Source organism: Passer montanus, unplaced genomic scaffold, assembly GCF_014805655.1.
Source record: "Passer montanus isolate IOZ18808 unplaced genomic scaffold, ASM1480565v1 scaffold4, whole genome shotgun sequence".
NCBI classification, from domain to species: domain Eukaryota; kingdom Metazoa; phylum Chordata; class Aves; order Passeriformes; family Passeridae; genus Passer; species Passer montanus.
Window position 1 is genome coordinate 8,967,376 of NW_024368818.1, and position 19,016 is coordinate 8,986,391.

At 41.0% G+C, this 19,016-nt stretch overlaps 1 protein-coding gene across 4 annotated transcripts in view; it reads right to left on the bottom strand.

The window, feature by feature from the left end:
- The window catches only part of YAP1 (Yes1 associated transcriptional regulator), a 96,029-nt gene extending 77,206 nt beyond the window's left edge, over positions 1 to 18,823 (bottom strand). For 2 of the 4 annotated variants that reach the window (XM_039718385.1, XM_039718386.1), the window contains exons 1-2: positions 18,216 to 18,574; positions 15,058 to 15,305 (exon numbers count right to left, since the gene is read on the bottom strand). In XM_039718385.1, the coding sequence (XP_039574319.1) occupies positions 15,058 to 15,305; positions 18,216 to 18,539 (572 nt within the window). In that variant the 5' untranslated portion in view covers positions 18,540 to 18,574. Of the gene's footprint in view, positions 1 to 15,057; positions 15,306 to 18,215 lie in introns of all 4 variants that reach the window. The other 2 variants (XM_039718387.1, XM_039718388.1) reach the window with 2 other exon arrangements.
- Between the last annotated feature and the right edge of the window lie 193 nt (positions 18,824 to 19,016).

Consider the following 19,016-nt stretch of genomic DNA (forward strand, 5'->3'; position numbering starts at 1 on the left):
TAAGGACAGAGAGAGATCACTCACTAATTACAGTCACAGGCAAAACACGTGATGCAGGGAAACAAGTTTAATTTATTGCTAGTCAAATCAGAGTGGGATAATGAGAAATAAAAACAAAATTTAAAAATTGCCTTTACTCCACACTTCCTTCTCCCTGAGCTCAACTTCACTTCTGATTTCTCTACTTTCTCCCCGACAACAGAGCAGCAGGCAGGGAATGGGGTCTGCTGTCAGTTCATCACACACTGTCTACTCAGGGGAAGGGCCCCTGCTCTAGTGTGGGGTCTCCCCCATGGGATGCAGCCCTTCACTAACAGCTCCAACATGAGATCGACCCATAGGCTGCTGACTGCTACTGTGTGGGTCCTCCTCACAGCATGGGGCTCCCTTCAGGAACAGGATGCTACAGTGTGAATGCCCCATGGGCTCACAAGTCCTGCCAGCAAAGTTGCTCCAGTATGGGCTTATTTCTCCATGGTGCCACAGGTCCTGCCAGAAGCCTGTTACAGTGTGGGCTTCCCATGGGGTCCTTCAGGCATCCACTGGTCTGGCATGAGGTTCGACAGGGGATGCAGGTGAATCTGCACCCCCATGGACCTCCAGGGACTGCAGGGGCACAGCTGCCTCACCATGGGCCGCAGCAGGAGCTGCAGGGGAATCTCACCTCCAGAGGCTGGAGCACCTCCTTCTGCACTTTCCTTAAGGTCTACAGGGCTGTTCCTCTCACATACTCCCACTCCTCCCTTCAGCTATTGCTGCTCTGCAGGAGGTTTTTTCCCTTCTTCTTAAATACATTATTCCAGAAGAACTGCCTCTGTCACTGATGGCCTTGGCCTTTGCCAGCTTCTTAGAGCCAGATGGCATTGGCTCTGAGACATGGAGGAAGATCCTAGTAACTTCTCAAAGAAATCATCCCTATAGACCCCCTGCTATCAAAATCCTGCTATGCAAACCCTAGATGGCATTGGTTCTGTGAGACATGGAGGAAGCTTCTAGTAACTTCACAAAGAAATCATCCCTATAGACCCCCTGCTATCAAAATCCTGCTATGCAAACCCAATATAGCAACTTCCTTAATTGCTTTTCTTTTTCTAAATCATAAGAAAATTCCACCCAAAGAATAAACTTTTTTTTTGGCTGGTAGAGAAACTTCAGCCCCTTTACAGAATCACTGTGTCTATCAGGAGCTACTTTTTTAAATCATAAGAAAATTTCACCCAAAGAATAAACTTTTTTTGGCTAGTAGAGAAACTTCAGCCCCTTTACAGAATCACTGTGTCTATCAGGAGCTACATTAGAGATTTTTCTGTTCTGCAGAGAAATCATATTATGAAAGATCATTTTAATAGGAGGAAGGGAGGATGTGGTATCTCCAACTATGGATGTTTTCCAGACTTGGCTCAACAGGTCACTTCTGACCTGATTAAGGTTTAGCTACATTTGTGTGCTTTTAAGTACTAGGTTGGATAGATAATACTAATGACACTAATGGCAACGGTTATGAACTTGAGGGGGAAAACAGAGAAAAAAAACCCAAACCATGTCTAGATCACTTGTTGATTCATGATTCTTTGTACTTCCAGTCAACTTAAGAGCCAAACAATGCTGAGCTGTCTATGCAGAATCAATCAAGCTTTACTGCTGTGAGAAGAAAGCTTCCCCTGAGCTAATTACTCAGGTGTTTCTCAGACTCTGACAACTGTCCCTTATTATCTATTTACTAATTGCTACATTTGAAACAACATATTCAAACATATTTGAATCACAAAATCAGTTACAGATGGTTGACAATCTTTAAAGAATCACAACTCTGAAGAGCCAAATACTTCTCTTTTGGTTACTGAACTGTTGTGCTACGTAGACATACTGCATGACACAGCAAAATATGGTATAAGCATCTGGTATTCAGATACTAGGAAGTAAAGCATGGTATAGGCAGAAGCAGTTTTGTAGCAAAATTTAGCAGAATATCAAATGACAGTTTCAAAGCATTGTTGAGACTGACATTGTTCAGCATCACTGAAACTGAGTACATGTAGAAACATAAGCCATCTTCCAAATACACTGCCACTGCTCACTTCTTTAATCACATTTCCATTCAGTTCAAGACCTACATACATTGAGTAGGTTCAGTAAATCTAGTAGATCATTTAGTATGTGTGTCCTATCATCCACAAAATATTTTGTTCTAGAAATTGATCTTGCTTGGGTATTTTAAAGCACATACACATCATTTTATCAAACCAGAATACTTCCATTTGGTGGAAGCAGCTCCCAAATACCAGCCAGATGCAAGTGTAGATGACCTTTCTTTTTCGAGGTGAATGCACCAACAGAAGTATTTGCATCCCAGTGTTTATACAGAAGGCTCCCCTTCTGCAGACACAGCAATCACAGTAAGCATTAAGCTTCAGAAGCCAGTGACTACACAATCTAATTAGGAACAGCAAGTATTGTTGTTTTTTATTAAAACAAACAAAAGGCAGCTACAGGATGCAGATAGGTCCTGATATGACACAAAGAAACATTTACCAGTAAGACACTATAAAGCAAACACACAGCACTAGGAAGGAGGAATCAGCAGCTCTTGCACCAGCTGTGGGACTCTCACTAACTTCCACAGGGGCCTAATGCACTGCAATCTATCCAAGAGAAAGCAGCAGCAGCACCACAGTTCCCTGATAATACAAATTTACTTTTGGTCAAGTGCTAACTGCAAAGAACTGGAGAGAAAAAACAGGTATATAGAGTAAAAGGACAAGTGGCAGTAAGAATAAATTGAGTACTTTCTAGATGGAAGGTTCAGAATGGTGAATGCTGCAAAACATTCCTAACCCTTCACTTGAAAAACAACAAAAATTGGAAAAACGCATGAGTTTAGGATATGAAAAAAAGCTTCTATTCCAGGAAGATCCAGCAAGTCTTCAAATTTCAAAAGAAGTAGTTTCTAGAGAAAAAGACAGCAATCTTGAATAGAACAAATACGTACCAACTGTTCAGTCACATTAAAAGAAAGAACTGGGCACCAATGAATGCAACTGATGGGGGCCAAGCTTAGTAGAGATGGAAGGATTCTTCATGCAGTGGACAGACAACCAGTGAGACAGACTCCTTGCCAAAGCACGCAGCCAGTGCTACAAGGGGCTTCAGGCACAGATAACACAAGTCTTGGAGGACAGTCAGAAGCCAGTAGAGCTCTCAGAGAAGAATATTTGCTTGAAGAGCGAAGAGATATGCTTGTCCTGCTTAGTCTTTGCAGGAAATTTGCTCCTGACCACTACTAGCAACAAGACAGTTACCTGGATGGGCACCTGGACTCGGTTTGTATAAATGGGGGAAGTTTCAAGATGCTGTTAACAAGCTCTCTTACAAAAGCAATGTTGGCAGAGCCCAGCAGTTGCTAGGTTTTAAAACTGAACATCTTGAACATCTCAAACACCTCAAAAACAGCAAGAGGAGACTTAAGAGAGAATAGTCAGCAAGTCTTCAAATTTCAAAAGAAGGAGTTTCTAGAGGAAAAGACAGCAGTCTTGAATAGAACAAATATGCACCAACTGTTCATTGTCACATTAAAAGTAAGAACTGGGCACCACTGCATGCAACTGATGGGGGCCAAGCTTAGTAGAGATGGAAGGTTTCTTCATGCAGTGGACAGACAACCAGTGAGACAGACTCCTTGCCAAAGCATGCAGCCAGTGCTACAAGGGGCTTCAGGCACAGATAACACAAGTCTTGGAGGACAGTTAAAAGCCATTAGAGTTCTCAGAGAAGAGTATTTGCTTGAAGAGCAAAGAGATATTCTTGTCCTGCTTAGTCTTTGCAGGAAATTTGCTCCTGACCACTACTAGCAACAAGACAGTTACCTGGATGGGCACCTGGACTCGGTTTGTATAAATGGGGGAAGTTTCAAGATGCTGTTAACAAGCTCTCTTACAAAAGCAATGTTGGCAGAGCCCAGCAGTTGCTAGGTTTTAAAACTGAACATCTTGAACATCTCAAACACCTCAAAAACAGCAAGAGGAGACTTAAGAGAGAATAGCATAGCTACTTCTATTGCATCCCTAATGCCAGTATTGCTGGTTTTTGTCTCCACTTCTATGATATATCATCCCCTGATTTTTTTCTTTCACCTGATAATTTTAAGTATACTTTAGATGTGTTACTCAGAAAGGTACCTCTATGACACAACACTTTTTTGTCTCCACTTCTATGATGTATCATCCCCTGATTTTTTTTTCACCTGATAATTTTAAGTATACTTTAGATGTGTTACTCAGAAAGGTCACAACACTATCAACAACACAACACTATCATGTGATTCTGCAGTTCAGCCTTGCTGTAGGATCCACCAGCACTAACCTGAAATGCTGGGCATCAACATGAGCTAAACAGCCTAATAGCTTTGACAAATAAATGTTTTCTTCTTCAGCAGAAATATTGCCTCAAATGGTATGCAAGATTTATACTAACCTAAATGAAAAACCTACTAGTCTTAATGAAGTGCAAATGAAAGGACTGTGGTATAAAGCACAGTGTGACAGCACCAGTTGCTACTGCACTGCATTCTGTATATATTAATTTTATACAATTTTTTGGTGTTTGCTTACAAGAATTTACATCTTCGTTATTCTTCTGCAGCTTGCAGAACAGACAAGATTTTTAGCTGGAAGTCAAGAACTGAACTGCATCCTATACAAGAGAAGAACACCCATAGAATTTTTTGGTGTTTGCTTACAAGAATTTGCATCTTCTTTATTCTGAAGCTTGCAGAACAGACGAGATTTTTAGCTGGAAGTCAAGAACTGAACTGCATCCTATACAAGAGAAGAACACCTTTTATCTAAAGTGTATCTTGCAGTTTGACTAGATGAAGAGAGACAGTACGTGCATAAATACCTGCATATGGTAAGTGAGTCTGCAAAATTTTAATCAACAGTGGGCACATAACTGAATGGTTGCACTCAGCATTTATATACTTCAGTGAAGTATTCTAAGGTCTCATAAGTTCATGTGCCAGCTGCAGGTAAGGGCTACAATGATCAAATATATTTATCAGGAGAAATCAGCAAGAAGTCATACAAGCTAGTTAAGAGGTAAAAGCACCATGTACCAGCAAAATAGTAGGTCTGCTTATACCTTTCACATAAAGAATTTTACAAAGTTATAGGAAAATTATGCAAAAATCCTGACAAAGTAAAAAGCATCAATACCAGGATCTCCTGTATTTCAAATAAATTCCATACAAACATGCATGCACAAAACAAGAGCTCAACTATTTCTTGTGAATAAAAGACTTCTTCCCATAAACTGCTTTAGATAAATTTTATCCATGACAAAAACCAGTGATTTTCACTTTATTGCCACTCCCTCAACTATTTGGTAAGTTAGATGTTACCTTAGCTTGGAAACAACTTAAAATTGTCCCCCTTAGGTTTCAGAGAGCAAGCATTTGAGGCGATTTTAAAACGGTCAAGTTTGCCACAGACAGGAGCCTATAAGTATAGGTACACTTATACTCCAACAAGATTGCAGAGTAAAGGAATCAGTTAAATTTCATTCACAATCTCTGAGTTACTCACCATCACAGCATAAACAGGATTCAAAGTGTAGCTGTCAGCAAAAGCCAAATAGTTGCACCAGAAGAAAACAAAAGCATCCCCCTTCTGCTTCCCTGCTCCCTACTCCAATGCAACATTAAATCTGAAAGTTGGAAAATGGGTACGATAATGATGAAGCTGATTGACTGATTATTTTTTCCTGGATATATTACCACATAAAACTGAAATTTAATTCATTAAGAAAACAATGAACTGTCCAACTTCCTCAACAAATCTGCATAACACAAAGCTGATCATGTCAGGACCTGTCTGACAGAGTAATAAAAAATGGGGACAACTTTGAATTGCAAACAATTTTTAAAAGCATGTAATTAAGACTTCCTTTGACCTTGTTAACAAGGATGCTAAAATGTTAATTCTTAACTAACTGTTTATGCTAAGGTCTGTTTCACATTTTCTCTTCCTTATGCCTAACCAATGTCTAAATTACCAGGATATTGTTAAATATCCAATAGATCTTTTTCCTATTACTATTCATTACAGGAAAAATAAAAAGACAAAGCCAAACCAACACAATCATAATGGTTAACAGTTCTAACACTACAAATCTGAAAGTTTCTGCCTTCTGTTACGTACTAATTATTTGGTTCCAAAATCTTAGGTCTGCTTTGTTTTAGAATCAAAATCTCACAGAAAGTGAAAACCTGAAATACCAGTTATGAAAGAGAATGCTTACTTCACTTATTTATACTCACTGGCCAGAAGTGATATACATGGTCAGAAATTAAGTGTGCATGTGTTTAGAGGCCAAAGGTATAAAAATGAAACACAGGTCCACACTGATGATAACATAATTCTGTTGACAGCAGCATAACAAAAAGCTCTCAAAAATCTATCCACATGAAATATCTATACACATGAACTAGAACACAGGTAATTTTAGCTTAGTCAGGTACTTGTGTAACAAACTCCTGTAACCACAGAATGTTTTCAGTGCAACAGTTAATAGCACAGTGTTTAAAATATTTCAGTTAAATGAGTACAATTCATCATGACCCAAAGACCATCACTGAAGTCAATGACATCTAAAATCCAGTTACAGCACAGTATTACTTTTTTCTGCAAACATGTTTTTCTTATAAAAACAGTCTCTAAAGATGGCATAGAACACACTTCAAAGCAACTTTGTCACAGCCTTTAATACATCAGATTACGCCTTTTTAAGTATGTATATTTCATATCCTTGACTCAAGTAAAGCTGGCTGCTCTGGGAGTGACAAAAATTTTGTAAATAAAAATCACTACTGAATTATTTGTTCATTGACATTTAGGTCTATTAACCATATCAACTACACCAACAGCAACACAGGAAGAAATTTCTCTTTTACTCTATTTTTCACTGTCCTAAAGAGACTACAAGAAATGTTGCAATCAAAGTAATTGCAGAGGACTTGCCAACAAGCTTTTCAAATAAGTACAACAAAGTAGAAAAAATAACTGAGAAGTAAGATTCAAGAAGAAAATATACCTGTGAGTTGCATTTATTTCCTTTAATCAAAGAATTCCATTTTGCCTATAAACCTATGCTTCTTCTTTCCTTTCAGATGCTTTATTCAACCATAGATGTCTAACTTGGTAACATATCCAGTAAAGGCAAAAAAGTTTACTTGCAACAAGGGAATCAAAAAGGGAAAAGCATCCTTGAAGTTGTAACACTGTTTAAAACAAATCTGTGTAGTGCAGACAACAAAGTTCTCAACAAATCAGAACTCACTGGAGATAAACTAGCAGTAGTTAATGACCTTCACTCGACTTTCCTATAAAACAATTCAGCAGAAAAAAACTGGCTTCACAACCTTGGTGTAATAATCAGTAACTACACTGAACCCCTAACACTGATCTAAGTTACCAAACAGCATGTCAGAGACTCAACAAAAGAGATCTGGTCTTTCACTGTGACGCAGCAAAGCCTCGTTAGCAAAATTAAAGCAAAGTCCAAGACTGTTTTCAAGACAGCTTTGTCTCCTTAGCAACTGACATGACCGACAGGCAGCATACTGGTAAAAGTCTTACTTTACAAGGCAGCTTTGTATTATTACTTTGACTTAACCAGCAATTTAGAATACTTGCCTGAAACACAGTCTGAAGTAACTTAGCTAAAAGCCAAATAAAACAGCAACAGAGTGAATCCCAGAAAACAGACTCCAAGAAGCACTTCAGGAGGCCATGAAACAGCGACACAGCTTAGTCACGCCTTACAAAAACTTTTGTTCTCCAAATGAAACTCCACTTTTATTTAGCAAAAAACAGCTAAGAGGTACCGTTTTCTTATTAAAAACAAATTTCCCCCATGCTGTAAATTCCTATTCAAAAGCTTAACAAAAAATACATTTCATCTGGTAAATTCCCCAACAGAGCCTGACATCAAAATCAGGTTCAGCAAACTTTGAGGGGACAGTGTCCAGCCAGTACCTGGCATCTATCTGTTAACATTCCAATACAACATTCCTCCAAGAATTTGTCTCCCATCATGCTAACCCCCATGCTGTTAAATTTCCCCTAGACACAATTCTGTCATTCTCTTGGGCCAACTACATGGTACTTTAGCTGTATCTTAGGGGCACCTACCAGAGGACTGCTACTCACAGAAACCTCCTGTAAATTTCCTGCATTCAACCAAGTGAAATTTTCTTAATAATTTACATGAGAAACTGAGTCAGGTAAATAACAGCATTTACATAATCACTCACAGGTTGTTGCCACAGGGAGAGAAAAAAAAATGAAAAGAAAAAAAAATACCTTAAAAAAAGGAATATTCACTCAAATAGCAAAAGACAGCAAGTTCCACCCACCATTATTGACTTTTACTGCACAGGTATATGAGAAGTGTACAAACAATAAATGGAAGTATGTTGGAATGTATAAAAACACAAGGACAAAATTAATATGAGAACTGAGCAGCTATCAGTTTTAAAAGGTTAAACTAAATCTAATTACATCATCTGAACTTGTTCCCAGCTATGAAGATAAACACATGCAGTGCTCTGGCCACATATAAAAAGAAGACGAACATCCCTGGTTTTGGATGACAGATCTCTTGCTGTCTACCTCATTTTTGTTTATCTTTTCTTTAGCTGGTTGCAGAGGAAAGATGTCTAGTCTTAATCAATATTGCCTGTAACTGAGACTAGTTTTAATAATTAATCTTGTACCTCAGCCCTGAGCAACACCTCTTGCTCTCATGGGCATCACCCCACTAAGTGCTTGTGTCCAGTGCTTACATCCCATATGGGAAAATGAGTCTTTGAAAGCAACAGGAACTCTGCTTTACTTTTACATATGACTTAACTTAGGTCCTGATGTTAAATATTTCAGCACTCCCATTGCTAATAAGTTACTTTCTCTGAGGGTTTAGTCTAAAACCAGACAGAGTGAAAAATCCAATTTGCTTGCTGTGTCAGCTTTTAAAAACTTGCAGCTGTTGTGTCACAATTGCAGGGAGAAACTGAGCAAAGTATAAATGGTGGCTTTACATTTTGAATTTTAAAGCTACTTTTATTTTTTCGTTTCCAGAAGGAGAAAGATAAGAGACTAAGAGATGAATCTTGTAAAATTTGGTATGATTTTACCCAAACATGCCACTGATGAGTTCAACATCATTTACCTATTAGAAGCTTCTTGCAAAAATGTGATGTAGTAGTGCTCAGGCTCATGTTCATGGGAATTCTCCAATTAATATGCTTGTATTATTTTACTGCTTTCTATCAAGCAGGAATTTCCATCATGTGACTAAGGGGTTAAGACTATCCTGTGCTACAATACAGATGACTACTAAAAACTCCACTACTGTAATTCTTTGCCATCTTCCACATAGAGAAAACAAAAAGCAAAAGGATGAAAATCCAGAAGACAATCATCTTGATTTGTATCAAGTTCTTGTTTGTATTTAGAAGACCTCAGAAAACAGAAGTAGTTCCACAGCAGTGCAGTTACACCCATAGAGCTTAATGCTAGAACTCCAACTCAAATATAACCAGATTAAATATTTAATAAGTAGAATTGCAGAAGCATCTTTTTTAAAACATGAAATTCTGATTAAACCTGTATTCAAATACTCTTCTTATTATTATTAATCAGAGATACTTCAGTATTTTAATTATAAAAGACTGGTTAAGACTTAGTCACAGTTACAGCTTTCAACACAATAAAAAATTTTCAGATCACCAGTAAGATAAAACTGTTCTCAAATTTGATCCAGGAGATAGGAAAGCAGTGCTACAAAGCAGTACGAGATACCTAAAGCATATAGACCCAAAATCAGATACTACAATGCACAAAGAATATTTTTATGAGATATGTGAAAGACAAAAACCCATGGGAAGAAGAAATGTTCAGATCAACAACCAATTTAAAAAAATCCTCAGAGAGAATTTAATTATTAACTTCCAACTATGTGCCACATATGCTGTATTTTTCCCAGTTCTAGTTTCTTCTGAAGATAATAAATGTCAATATGCTTATAAATTTAAAAAAAAAACATTTGTGAAAACCATGAGATATGTTCTTGGTTTACCTGAAATCATATCTCAACTGCTTTTTGGAATAGTCTCATAAAATCACCTCAGTACAGCAGGGTACTGAATGCATGGATAACGTTATTTCACCAAACAAATTGTGCCTCTGCTTTCACTGATGCCCAGTCTCAGTGGGGCACAAATGGGGCATATTTGCCCTTATTCTTCCTTGGCCCTTTCAAAGATACTGAAACGTTCAGTAGAACTGCGAATTCAAAAAAATGTGTGTTATTGTCATTTCTTAGGACACTTCAAAGTAAGAGGCAGAAGGAAAAATACACACTTAGTAGTACTGTGACTGTCTTCCCTTAGATTGTCAAAAACATACCACAGCAAGCTTTCCTTTGAAAGTGTTTTAACTAATGTTTTTCCTTCAGCTATGTTCTGAAACTGACAGTGTCCACAGTACCATTTTTTCATGGCTTTTTCTAGGGAGATCTTCGATCTTTTGAGTATTTTCTTAAACAGTCAAATCATTAATGTAAAAATGTAACTAACTTGACATATTACAAATACAATTTAGCAACCAAAGATCTTCAAAAGTGGAGACGCCCATCAAAAGCCCAGCAAGCTTTCCTTTGAAAACTAATGTTTTTCCTTCAGCTATGTTCTGAAACTGACAGTGTCCACAGTACCATTTTTTCATGGCTTTTTCTACGGAGATCTTTGATCTTTTGAGTATTTTCTTAAACAGTCAAATCATTAATGTAAAAATGTAACTAACTTGACATATTACAAATACAATTTAGCAACCAAAGATCTTCAAAAGTGGAGACGCCCATCAAAAGCAGTGGCCACAGTTTTGGCTTTCAACAATACTGCGATTTTACTGACCAGCTTGCTTGAACTATAGAACTATAAACATAAGAAGTGATATTGATGACTCCGAATACACACTTGACTAAATTAAGGTATTCAATAAAATATGCAGCTGTTGCTGCGGCTTTTCCAGTTAACATCTTTTTTCCTTGAAAACTAAGACTACTTTGGTGGGGTGGGGAGACTGAGAAGAGCAGAGGATATTGGCGTAGTGAGTAGTACCACTCAGGGGTAAAAACGGGATGCAAGAGAAATTTAACATCATCACTGGATATTTTTCACGTGTGACATAAGGAAATAAAAAAAATCCAAAACCAAAAATCATAGCAACAAACTTCCCTGTTGCCTTAACACTAGTTGGTTTTGTAACACCCAAAACCATACCTCCGTACGGAGCACATGAGAAATATGGAACAGCAATCTTTTTTTCTCCCAGATGGATAAACACCTCAAACACACCCACAAATACTAATGAAAACCACCTTGGCCTCCTTCAGGAAGTCATTCAACACTTGACAGAAAAAATAGGAAGTTGTTGATAAACTGCTTGCAAGAACTACTTCCTGTAGGAAAAATAATTACAAGACTTGTTTGACAATCAGTTAACTTCTCCTCACACTACAACAAGAGAAGCAGTATTACAAAAGCTCTGTAAGAATTAAAAGCATAACTCTAATTTAGAATTATATAAGGGTAATTCTAAAACTGAGCAAAATTTGTTTATTCTTTCTGCAAGCTGTTGTCTGCTACTCCCATTGCACATTATCTTTTGCCTCGAGAGTGATTCCCTATCTTTCTGCACAGTTCACCGAAATGTCAAGCAGCAGCTGGCTAACAGGAAGCGGTTAAAAAGCAATGCAATTGACATCACCACACAAACCAAGCTCGGCTTTTTTACTGTATGTTTAAGAATGGGCTACACCAGAGAGAGATGACTCAGATGTGACCACTTACTAACCAGCAAGTCTTAACTCATGAGTTCCACTGAAGGATCAGTATCAATAAAAAGTAGTTTTACCAGCTGTACAGTAAGCAGGCCTTAACCCACTGCCCAAAATCATCGCTAAGGGAAAATGAAACTCAGCATTACTACTCATAACAGTGAGATGAATGCTAATAAGTGGAATTCTGGCAAATCATATGTTGGGCATTCATACATAAGGGGGTCTATTTATCCAGATGATAGACTAATTTACAAGAGTAGTTCTGGTTCAAACCCTATAGTACTGCTCTCACCTTTTTTTAATGTGTATGGCTATAGGGGGTGTGCATATAAAATATCTGGCTAAACAACTCTGCATCTATCTCTATAAATACACACACACACACAGATGATTAAGTATTTTCTCTCCCTATTTTCATTTCTTTGCACAAATTACTGTGTTTGCAGTGCTTGACCCATTGATTAGTGGAAGCAACTGTAATTCCAGAGTGTATTAAGTATGGTACTCAATTTTGTATTATTCTCTTTGCACTGTAGCATATTATGATAACTATAACCATAAGGCTTACTGACATCTGGAAAGAATCTAATATTGTTACCTATTCTGCAAAGATCTTTCTAGAGTCTGATTACCAGACTCTTCACAGAGTAGCTACAGAACAGAGCAAGTGGAAACAAGGAGCGATGCAGCCAATGAAGAAAAAAAGCTGAATACTTGAAGAGACACTAAAAATCTGCATATGGTAGAAGGAACCACATTAAAGGTGATTTAGAATCAGAAATCTTAGTACTCAGACTTCAAGCAAATGTTTAAGGTATAACCGGGCAAGATGTGAGCTTTAGCAGACTTGTAGGTGTGAGCTAGAACTTATCACTCACCACTGAAAAAAACCTTTAGTATACAAACTTGCTACTCAAAACTAGTCTTAAATTTCTTTGGGCTTCCTACACATACAGAGCAAACATTGTGCTAGTATTTTAAATGCTTTTTACAAATCTTAAACTCTAATGAAGTTGGTGGATCTCACCTGTATATAGTATTAAGCAACCTTTTTTGAACAAATGCTCTTCAAGTGTGAACAGAGCTGTCCTCATTAGACTCTCCCATACAAGAGCATCACCCAAGGAAAGCCATAAGGAAACAGCCCATTACACTGTTTAAAATCTCCCAAGGTCAGCATGTGACCCAGCAGGGAGAGGTTCAAAAAGCAGAGCCTTTATTTTTTTTCCTAACAACCTGGTTTGTTTCCACTCCTTTCCCCTTCAAGACACATCCTTCACAGCTAGCAGCTCTTTCAATCATTTACTTTGGATGTCTGCTAGAGAACAAACGATCTTGCTCATGCAGATGAGTTTGCCAGACTTGTGTGTACTTTCCAGTCTCAGGCTCTTTATTGTTCTTGCTGAAACCTGACCCTTTGAAATGGATACCAGGACACCAAGAAAGGACAAAAAAACTTGCAAAAGAAAAGGGAAGGATTTTTGTGGTAATAATCAAACTGCAGAAAAAAGCTTTCCAAGGATAAATCTTTCACTCTGATTTCACCTGAATGAGCACAATTAAAAAAATTCATTAGAAGAGCAGGAAGACATTTTTCGTCTCTTAAACTCTTTCATCTTCTGTAAAATTGACAGTGCTATCAAGAACAAACACTTGTGGCAGTAAAACTTTAAAATCAAATATCTATTTTTCATGCTTCATAAGGGGCTCTTTAAGAGCTCTCACTAACACAGTCAAAACAAAAGTTTGCTTTTCATTTCAAAACTCATTCTGTTCTTTCCTCAAGGTTCAATGAGCTACAGTTCTCAAACGGCATAAATTACACAGTTCAAAAAAACCTGCAGGAGAGCTCATATTCTAGAACACACTGATCTGTTAAACTTCACCAAAGAAAATATCACATCTTCAAGATCTACAGCTAATGCTTATTTTCACATTTCTAATAGAGAATGATTGTTCTCAAAAGGGAACCTTCAGGCTCAAATAATTTCAGACAACTACTGCAACCTCTTTTCAGTTGAAAAAGGCTAATTTTTCTGTATGGAAATACCAGAGCTACAGAAGCAAGAAACATTTTTAAGAAGTTCTGCAAGTTCAGTTTTCATTGCAGACAATGTAAATTTGTTATTGTTTTTGAAGCTACAAGCTCAACTACTTCAATCCAATGCAGGTATTAATCATAATATTTGAGTGAGAAAGGTAGTAATAAATAGTTTTTCTTGGGTGAAACAAGTTTTCCATAAGTAACACTGTGTTACCTCTCCCCACCCTGCAAATGACATGTAATGGGTAATTTAGAGACTTGCTGTTAAATAAAGTTAAAATTATAGTCAAAGTATTTGAGGGCAAGTTATGGTCTTGGTGGGCACATTTTCAGAAAGAAGAACAAGTTCCTGCTCTTTTAGAAAACTGCACAGAATAAAAGAAAGTGCTTCCTGATGGATTGGGTGTCAAATGGATGGCATGTCTAACTTTCTTCAGTTATAGAAAAGGTGATACTAATTTCACTGTGTGGAAAAGTTACAGCTCTAGGAACATGAAACAATGTTAGAAATTCTGAAATTTCCTTTTCATTGCCAGGAATGTAGATGAGTTAATTTACAAACACAAATACTGTAATCAAACACATATGTTAATTGCCTCAGGAAGAGAGAGTAGGCAAAAAACATTTTGGTTGTATATTTAAACAATCGTTTTTAATCAAAGCATAAGAAGTCCTGACCTATTATCACTACAATACTCTCTGAAGTTAACTCTGTATTTTTACATCTGTATTATTAAAATAAGGTAAAATGTATCCTGACCGCCATGACAACTCTGACAATAATCAGCAAATCCAGAAGTCTTATGGTTCAAGAATGACTATGCTAATTTCACTGATTTTTTTTTTTTGTACACAATATAATGGATAACATTCTTTAGCTAAGATTAAGATAGGACAAATATTCACAGAGTACCACACAGTTTTCAGAAACAGCAGAGTTGATATGTGAGAAATACAGAAGTGGTATGGTCTTCTACTTAAAATCACAAGCGTGTTTTTAAAAATACATATTTTAAACACAATGAAATTTACTGAAATTCTAAGATGGGAAAAACATATATATCCCCAAAAGAAAAAAAAGCCAGAGATACAGCTATTTGAAAAGAAATTTTACTTACTTAAGAAAGTATCTCTGTCCAGATGGTGTCTTAGCCATCTCCCAGCCTGGTGGCAAAGGTACATCATCAGGGATCTCAAAAGAAGACTGGCGGAGGTGTTGAGAAGATGGAGCTCCAGGTCCAGTCACTACTCCAGAGGGTGTAAGTGTCCCTGGAGAAACAGCTCCCAGCTGCAGTGATGCTGGAGAGGAATGAGCTCGGACATGCTGTGGGGTCAGGGCTCCTGCTGTCCCGGCATCAGTGCTGGCCTGCCAGGAGTGAAATTATTTTCATTAAGATTCCTATATTTCAGTAGAAATGCAGATGTCAGAAGACATTTCACTTTAAATGAATGTTTCAGGAGAAATTCATAGCTCAGTTGTTAAAGTTCTGCTTATTTTCCAGTTGTTACTGTTCAAGCAAGCTTCCATGTAGTTTGGTTAAAAGCCCCTGTGCAAGTCAAGAAATATTAACTGTATGCCCTTAGTTTTATTTTGAAAACTAAACTTCTTACTCCTCAGCACAAGGTTAAGAACAAACTTGCCTGCAGTCAGCAGATCTCATCCCGTGCATTGAGTGGTTTGTAACTGGACTGCACCCACTCCCTACCATCACACCCACTTTCTGCTGGAGGAGTTAACTTCCACTCTCCTTTTCAAGAGGGGGTGTGGGGATCCAAGTAGACACACACACCATCCCCCTGCCACCCCCCAGCCCGTAGGGATTAAAAAGATCACACAAAGAGAAAAGCAATAGTGAAATGCCAAGTGGCAGCAGTGAGCTCCAATGGAGGAAGACTCATGAATTCAACAATTAAAATAATCTAAACAAGAAGACTGAACATAACATTTCCTAATAACTCAAATTTTTAAGGGTATAAAGAGTCTGTCCATGTTTTATCCAAAGCAAAGCTTCAGCAAACGGCTGAACCAGTCAATCAGAAATGACTCACAAACCCATTCACTGGAGTCACCACTCATAAGTACACAGAAAGTCCTTGCCAGTACTAAATATACGTCCAACACGGAACAGAAAAGGCAGCTCTGAAAACCTGGTTAAAGTAAAATTGGCTTTAAAAAATATATTTACCAATTAACTGGTTTTATAGACAGACCAGAACAACACTGACACCTACAATGAGGTGCATGTATGTGTCCCTGTCACAGCTCTCTACACAAGGTATTACACCGTAGGAGGCCCCACTTACACACTCTTACAGTTCTGCTTCACTCCATCTGTATGCAAGCACACATGAAGTTCTATGTGTTCAACTGGAAATAAATCAGTTTGCACTTACATCCAGACAAAAGAAGCAAGTAGTAAATCAAGTGGATTTGCAATATTTAAATTCATGAGAATCACAGAACTATAAAAAAGAGAGACCTTTTCTTTAAGCAGAATGTTTATATGGCACAACTGAACAGAAAGGAAAAATGAAAACAGTCCACAATGAAGCAAATGATTGATTCTCTCTTGCCTTAGCTGGATTTCAAGTTTATGTTTTAGAAACCACTGAGTGGTACAAGGAACAGTGATCCAACTAAATATGCTTTACAGACAAAGATTAACATACACAAGGAATATAAAGGCTAAGCCTAAAAGTATAACCAAAAGTTGTATGACCATCACAAACTTTTAGTGCATTTCAAACACGATAGCTATTTAACTGCAGATACTGTGTTTAACAAGACACAGCACCAAGTGTTAGACTAATGTCTACCCATTCAGATTTGTACACAATGGAACCACGATGAGATACGCACAAGCTGGGAGAACACTATACATAAACCCCTTATTCCTTGCTGTTATGTTATTAAAGGTCTGCAACTCAGAAGCTAGCAAAACGACAGAAGCAGATCAGCTCCACTCCTTCCAATTTTCTTTTCAGTCTTGCTATATGAAGGCCAGACTGCTTTTTTGAGTATTTGGAAAATGAATTAACTCCTAGGCTGGGAGAGTACGTGCCAAGGTTCAGCCTGGAATGAACTTCTGAAGTCAAGTTATAAATCGTTCAAAACAGAAGTTTAATAATGGAAATGTTGACAGACCCTTAACAACACGGGTACCAGGCACCAGTACACAGCGAGTTTCACCCTTACTGGCTACATAGATAAAGTGACAATAGCCAATAATAAAACTTATTTTATAGCTTAGCAACTAAGTTCATTACTTAATAACACTTGACTAGACATGCACAGTCTCCATCCAAAACGTTGGTTAACAGAATTAGCTTTCGCTCGTATTCACACCAGCACTTGGGTCTTGGTAAAAAAGTCCCTCTGCTTAAACACCGAACGCTCCCGGAGGCCGAGCCACGACCCTGCCCCGCACACCCCACCCCGTTCCTCCTCGGCCCTGCCCCCGCATCGCCCCTTCCCCCCGGCCCCGTCCCGCCCCCTTCCCAGCCCTGCCCGCATCCCTCCCCCGCTCCCTGCGCCGCCCTGCCCCGCATCGCCGCCTCCCCCGGGCCGGCACGGCCGCGGCCCCACGGCTCCGAGCCCCGCTCCCAGGCGCTGCCCTGGATGCGGCGCTGCGCCCGGCGGAGCCTGGACGCCGTCGGACCTGGCGTCTGGCTCGGGAATTAACTTCGGATGTGCGTGCGTGTGGATGTGGGGGGGTTAATCCTACTCAACCCAGCGCCGTGCTGAAATGGTGGAAAAGTCACATCCATATTTACTGTCTGACGGGGCGAGGGGGTGTAGGTTTGGCACCACTTCATCGACCCCTTCTACAGAGGGCAGAGAATTGGACCGCAAAGCGACATTCCGAGCGAAGCGCTTTTACGCAAGTTTTAGGGGCTCACCCCCACTGTCGCCCTCCCGGTGAGGCCGACAGAGCCAAGGAGCGGATGTGGAGTTCGAGGCCCCGCTGGAGACCGGGACGGGGCCAGCGCTCGCCCGCCCTCCCGCCGCGGTCCCGGCCCCGTCGGCGTCTCGGGGCGCGGGAGGCGGCCCTGCCCCAGGGGAAGAACAAATAAAGGGGTGTGGGGGCGGCAGAGAGCGCCCCGACAGCCCCGGCCGGGCGCCCCCCGCCCGCTGGGCCCCGTGGATTCCCGCCCCGGCCCCCTCCCCCACACGCCTCCCCCGGGAGGAGCTCGGCGGCGGGGAGGGGGAACACGGCCCGGCCGGGCCGCCCCCCGCCCGCCCGCGGCGCGGGCCCCTTCCTTCCCTCCCCCTCACCTGGCGGGAGTGGGCCTTGGGCTCGGGCGGCTTGAAGAAGGAGTCGGGCAGTTTCCGCAGTCGCATGGGCAGCGTGTGTGGCACGTTGGCGCCCTTGGGGTTCATCACCGCGTTGAACAGCGCCTCCAAGTCGGTCTCCGAGTCGCCCCGCACATGGACGATCTGGTGCCCCGCCGGAGGGGGCCCCGCACCCGGGGGCTGCGCCGCGCCGGCCGGGGCCCCCGACACCGGGCCAGGGGGCTGCGGCGGCGGCTGCTGCTGCTGCGAGGCCGGGGGCTGCGCTGCCTGCGGCGGCTGCTGCGTTTGAGGCTGCCCGGGATCCATGGCTCCGTCGGGACCCCCCGGCGCTTCCCTGGCGGGGCTCGGCGGCTCAGAGCCCGGATTCCCAGTCCCGCATGCCCCGCTCCCCGGGCCGCGGGCTCGTCCTGCTGTCGCCGGTGCTTCTCACCCCTCGGTCGGGAAGCCGACCCGCCCGCGGCAACTGGCAAAACAACTCTGGCCGTGCGGCGTTTCCCCGAGCCCGGCCCAGCCCGGCCGGCGCCTCTGTCCCGGCGGCGGAAACTAACTCACACAACACACCAAACAAAAGTTCGCAGTTACGCCCGCCCGAATCACTCTCCGCCGCCGGCTCCGCCCCTCCTGAGCCCGCCCGCACCGTATCCGACCGAGGGAGCCCGTGCTCGCAGCGCTCCTGCGCACGCCCGCCCGCACCGCCTCCCGCCCGGGGCGCAGCGCGGCCCCCCCGGCCCGGCCCGGCCGCCCCTCGCTCCGCGCCCGCCCGCCTGCTGCCGCCAACCAGAA